This window comes from Phoenix dactylifera, chromosome 8, assembly GCF_051530095.1.
Source record: "Phoenix dactylifera cultivar Ajwa chromosome 8, Ajwa_hap1_PhDact_Kaust_v1.1, whole genome shotgun sequence".
NCBI classification, from domain to species: domain Eukaryota; kingdom Viridiplantae; phylum Streptophyta; class Magnoliopsida; order Arecales; family Arecaceae; genus Phoenix; species Phoenix dactylifera.
Genome location: NC_143197.1, coordinates 14,178,610 through 14,184,609, shown reverse-complemented (window position 1 = coordinate 14,184,609; position 6,000 = coordinate 14,178,610). Strand labels below are relative to the sequence as shown.

The window sequence follows — 6,000 nt, the reverse complement described above, 5'->3', positions numbered from 1 at the left end:
CGAAGATTGGACTTGACGTCTTTGTCGTTGAGTTTCGCTGTCATGTTTGATATACTACTTGTTTGTACACTTGTTTCTAAAAATGATTATGGTTTACTTCTGAAGGTTGCACTTAAGTTGCATCAGCTCGTGTTCATAATCATAATCAAAATCAAAATCGAAATGGAAATGGATTGAAATGGAAATCATATACGCTCTTATTGAGAATTAGATCAATGGGAGGCAAATGCTGTAAAAAGGCAGATAGGATTTGCTCCCGTTGGAACTTCTCATTTCCCCCACCCAAGTTAGAATTGGAGCAACTTATTCTCATTCCCATTCCCATTCCCATTCCAATGCCCAACTATCAAAAATTTGGCATACCCATTCTCATTGAAGGACAAAGCAGGGAGGAGGTAGGGGCAAAGGGAGAAAGAAACTTCAAAAGCTGAGGTGATTGTGTCCCCCAACACAAAAGTACTGAAAATACATCAAGATTTGGGCTTAAGCAAACAACTAGCAACTGAAACAACATACATGGATGTTGAGAGTGTGATTTGTAATATAGCAAGAGGTTTTATTTTTTCCCTTTCAACTTTGGATTGCATCTGGCATTTTACAAGTCGCCTCATGCCACGTTGTCTTGTAACATGGTAACGAGTGGCTGCCTGAAGGCATTCATCAACTTTACACGGGTAATAAGCACAGAGTAGGCACTTCCACGCCTTGTCATTTGTAAACTGTAACCATTCAGGAAGTTGTCTGATATATTACAACCTGGTAGAATAGCAACTCAACAATTAGTGAACATCTTAAACAGTTCCCTCAGTTGTCAAGACTAATTTGTAATCCCTTTACAAGGTAAGAATGAACGATCTAAATCAAATAAATGGAGTCTCGTGGCACACATAAGTTGGGTACCCTATGATAGCTGATTTGATAGTCCCAGCCGAATACAATGTGCAAGCAAAAAAGAAATGAAGGGCCACAATCTCAAGATGATGAAACTAGAGGTTGTATAGAACTAGATTCTTGACTCAGATTCGGTGGACGCATCCAAGGAGGGCGGTAGGCGTTGATTGCACTCTGCTGGTTGACTTCAGTTTGACCCTCCATCTCATCCCGGTCATCGTTCTCCTTTGCGCTCTGACAATACCGATCATGTGTGAGTAAGAATTGACATGTTTATCTCGAGGCAGAAAAAATAAGAAGAACAAGGGTCATCTCTATATTTATATTCCATCCTAATACAGTGCATGCATCAAGACTTAGAACGCAGAAAAAAAATTGTCAACGTCGAATATCAATAGCTTAGTTCCAACAGTATATACTCGTAAAAATGTCCTCTGCAGCTTCTATCCAGCCCTGAGCTGTAACCTGTTGTTCATATACCTCGTGCTATTATTTTGATGACAAATAACAGCATTTGAACAAAGTACCAATCTATGGAAAAATTAAAAGAAATACAACAGTCAGCAAAAGCCCAACCATAAAGTTTGGTTTCTTGGATTGAGATATGGCTTCAGAAAATGTTTGAAAGAATTTCAAATTGCTTCTCAACTTGACATCCACTCTCTATGTTAGTTGCTGCCATATGGTTGACCAAGTTATCTAGCCAAGTGAAAAACCGGCTTCAGAAAATGTCGGAAATAATTTCAAATTGCTTCTCAACTTGATATCAACTCTCAATGTTAGTTGCTGCCATATGGTTGACCAAGTTATCTAGCCAAGTGAGGAACCTGCTAGTTGGAGTTCAACCCACCAGTTGGCACTGGACACCTCTGCAACCAAGCAGGAGAGGTGTTCATGTTTAAACTTAGCAAGTTGGTGCTCCTACCCTTATTCTTAAAAAAGAAGAAAAAACAAGAAAAATAGGGAAACATAAAAGGCCAATTGATGGTTAGGGAGACCTACATTTCTGGTCATGCAGTCATGGAATGTGGGGAGCAAGTCTCTAATCCAAGACATCGTAAAGGTCAGAGAAACAGGCATGGAACAAAGCTCCAGTAAGCACTCATGAATTGGCATGGCGCAACATGAGATTGTACCTACCATAACAATGACAGGCAAGAAGGCCACCGCCACATGATACCTCAATCCACTGAAAAAACTAAGCTTGATATACATAACTCTAAAAAGAATATAGCATGATTGCAAGGTTGGGAAATCATTGAAGAATAAATGACATAAACTCAAACAGATTAAATAAACCAAATGCAACTCCTCTGTTCTAGCATATAATCTTTTTTGGGAGCCTAAAATAGAAAGTTATAGGTCGAATGAAATTGATAGTAACTAAAATTAAATAACCCATAGTTATAAAGAAAATTATGAACTGGAAGCAAGTAGCGAGGGTTTGGGAGAGTACTGCAAGAGCATGAATTCGAGAAGAAATCAACTTTCAGAAAACAAAAGTAGGAACAAAGAGATTCAGGCTGGCAGCAGCAGAGGACATGATATATTGCATTGTTAGATAAACTCTGTTGTTTGCTGAATATGTTGCTAATATTACTCATGCATTAGAGGGTAGGGGTGGCAATCGGATCGGGTTAGGTCGAATATGGGTCAGGTTGGAAGTAGGTTGGGTCAAAAAATTGTCAATTTGAATCTGATATATTTATTAAATAAGTTAAAATTTCGGATCCGAACCTGATCTATTTATTAAATAGGTAACCCAACTCGACCAAGGTTCGCCGTACCGGTACCAGTCGGCGTACCGGTAGCGGCCCGCACCGGTACGTACCGATCCCATACCGGTCCCGTACCGGTCTCGTACCGGTCCTATACCGGTTCTTCAACGATAAGCTACTGGTACCAGATTCCATGCTGATCCGGTACCGGATTCCACGCTGATCCGGTATCGGTCCCAGGCCGGACCGGTACGGATCGATACGGCAGACCATGAACTCGACCCACATAACCCGTTTGCTAAAGAGGTCGAGTTTGGTTAAATAGGTTAAGTGGGTTTTTAATATATTCAATGAATTTTAATGGGTTAAGAAGGTTAAGCGAGTCGTGTTAAATAGGACAAAAACTAGTCATGACCCGTCTCAATTATTAAACAAGTCAAAGGTCTAAACCTGAACCCGACCCATTCGATAAACGAGTCTAAAGTGGTTGACCCATTCATGACCCAAACCAATTTATGTCAAACCTGAACTTGCTTAAGCGGGTTGTTTGTGGGTTTGATTGATGGGTTATGTCATAAATTGCAACCTCTATTTAAAGGTTCATATTAATGGAGATATTGTTGCATGCCGACGCCTCTCACTCAATAAAAATAGAAAAGAATTTATGCAGTAGTACATGAGCTTTGGATTAATTGTCCTCCCATGAAAAAAATTAAAGGGGGGAAAAGAGAGGATATTATCATAAAGTTCAAGAAACTAAATTATGATTTGCCCGTTTTGATAGATTGTGACTAGTAACTTAACTAATGACGAAATTGGAAGAAAACATAACTAGAAATATTTTGGTTGGAAATAATGTTATTACTTTAAACCAAGGTTAACTATCTCGGTAACATACCTCATACAAGTACCATATTGGTACATATCGGTACACCCGGTATGGAGGGTTGGTTCAACGTAATTCGATATTAGTACGGTACGCACACCCAAAACCAGCAGCAAACCATGCTTTAAATAGTAATTTCATTAATTAATTTCTTATGCCTTCTTGCTTATGCTAGTCCTACCATTACCAAATCTAGTTAGTTGGTTAAAACACATTTTCAACAAGCATATAATATAGCTTACCTGTAGTGAGCAATGACAAAATGTTGGTAGAAATCGCATTTTGCAGTACTCATTAAACAATAAAGTCAAAATTAGAAGTGGTACTGTGGAAATTGAGGCCCCTGGCTTTGACTTTAATCCAAATAGACCAATCAGAGTAATTTGCATGAGAATGATAGTGATAAATATATAGTGATGAATGTGCGGCCAGTACTGTCCATATGTATCATAAACGATTTCATAAACATCGTGCATCTGCATGGTGAAGAAACTGAATGTATCAATATCACGTCAAATATGAGTCATTTAAATTCGTTAGAAATCACAAACAAAACTGAAGTTTTATAACATGCATGTTTAAGCAATATAGAAAAACTTGAAATTTTGGTGCAAATTTTATCAAACTAAAGAAACCAAGTAGAGTGGTAAATCTATCAGCCTGTATGATGTTTTGCAACAATATCAAAAATTCAAAAAGGGACTTCTCTATTCCCAAATATTTTGCCATACACACGATGTCGAGTTGATCAGGACCCTTCATGGAAATTTGAAGCATGCCTTGTCAACTACCACTTCACACCATCTATCTCATATGTTGGTCATACATTCAAGAGAGATGGATAACCAAAGTATATATCACTCAACAAAGTACGGTCAATTTCCTTTTATTGCAATTGATATTATTTATATTGTGACCTTTATGGCACATATAATATATATGACTAATTTAATATAAAGAGTGATTAAAGGATGATCCTAGTTCATGAAATCAAGAATATTCTTGGGTTAGGGTATGCTGGTCATCTTCATGGTCTTAAGTAGTAGTTTAACTTTGGCATATGCTTTCCTTTTTTTCATCCTTCCATTCATTTCTTTTCTTTTTCATTTCTAGCAACCATAGCATTGAAGATTGATGTTTCATTCCGTACTTGGTACCTATCATATGTTGCATCCATAGGTTGACATTTGACATCATTTTGCTTCTTTGATGCCAATCTAGCTTATCATTTTGCAAGGATTCAAGTTGCAATGCCAATGGAAGATCAGCCTAAAAGATCCTTGTCTTTTGATATTAGCAGTTTAGCACCAGAGCCATGACTGACAAAACCTAGTTCAAAACTTGGGTTACATGCATATACTTAATACTTTTTATTTCTGGTCAACACCTCAAGATGGCACCGCATAATACTATACACTAGATGCATACACATCATAATAAAGATATATTAAATCTATTGTTCCTTGGTGAATTCTTTTACACTTGCATCTTGCATAGTTGCATGTCCACATAACGATATTGTACACCTAGATCCTTTTATGGCATCATGTTCATAGGGTGAACCTTGGCGCAACAATAAGGTTGCTCCATGACCTAGAGGTCACAGATTTGAGACACAGAAATGGTCTCTCCACAAGCCAGGTAAGGCTATGTACATCTGACCCTCCCTAGACTCCACATTGGTGGGAGTCTCGTGCATTAGACTGCCCTTTTATGTTCATTTGCATGAATCATACAAATATGTAATCTTAACAAAGTCTCTCATGACAAATGAATGTTCATTCCACACGACCTCTTAAGTTTCAAAAACAACAAGATAGTGACAGTAGTCATAAAGCTATACCAAGGATGACCTAAACCTTTTCAGCAAGGTTGGCTACACTAGTATCGGGACCTGTACGTTTTGGTACTAGTACCATACCATTCTAGTCTGTTTTGGATTCTTTTTTTTTTCATTTGCAAATTTTGAACTAAAGTCGGCCATATTGTTTGCCAACTTCAATTCAAAATTTAAAAATTAAAAAATAAAGAGAGAGAGATAGAAGCGGGGACTGGTTCAGAATGAAAACGTGTCAAGGAGACTGCATGGTGAAGAGGGAGGGGTTTAGAGGGAGAGAGGGAAGAGGAAGGAGAGGGAGGATGGGAGGGAGAGAGGAATTGGATGGCGGTAATCTCTCACAAGTTGTAATGGATAGCAATGACGGGTTACCAAAGCTGAGTAGCAGCGCATGGGCCTTCTCTCTTAAAGCCGTGGTGGTCTCGGCAAGTGTCCTATCATGGCCATGATGCTCTGCCTCTCGGGACAATCGAGTTCCCTCAAGAGTAGGGGTTAGAGAGGGAGAGGGAGAGGGAGAGGGAGGGAGGGAGGAGAGAGAGAGAGAGGAAGGCAGACAGCGTACATGGGACAATCGTTGGTCGGCAAGACGAGTGAGGGCAGTGAGAGCATGAACAAACAGGAGAGGAAAGGAAAAAAAAAGCCTTAAACCGGCACCCATCTTGAACTTA

General features: G+C 39.0%; 1 protein-coding gene across 4 annotated transcripts in view; it reads right to left on the bottom strand.

Moving 5' to 3' along the window:
- Positions 1 to 287: 287 nt before the first annotated feature.
- The window catches only part of LOC103696094 (Early-responsive to dehydration stress protein (ERD4)), a 70,500-nt gene continuing 64,787 nt past the window's right edge, over positions 288 to 6,000 (bottom strand). Inside the window, exons 9-11 of one of the 4 annotated variants that reach the window (XR_015968000.2) lie at positions 3,738 to 3,971; positions 901 to 1,125; positions 290 to 756 (exon numbers count right to left, since the gene is read on the bottom strand). Coding sequence is in view for 3 of the 4 variants with exons in the window: in XM_088702870.2 (XP_088558996.2) it covers positions 973 to 1,125; positions 3,738 to 3,971 (387 nt within the window). In the remaining variant the exon portion in view is untranslated. Of the gene's footprint in view, positions 1,126 to 3,737; positions 3,972 to 6,000 lie in introns of all 4 variants that reach the window. The other 3 variants (XM_088702870.2, XM_088702871.2, XM_088702872.2) reach the window with 3 other exon arrangements.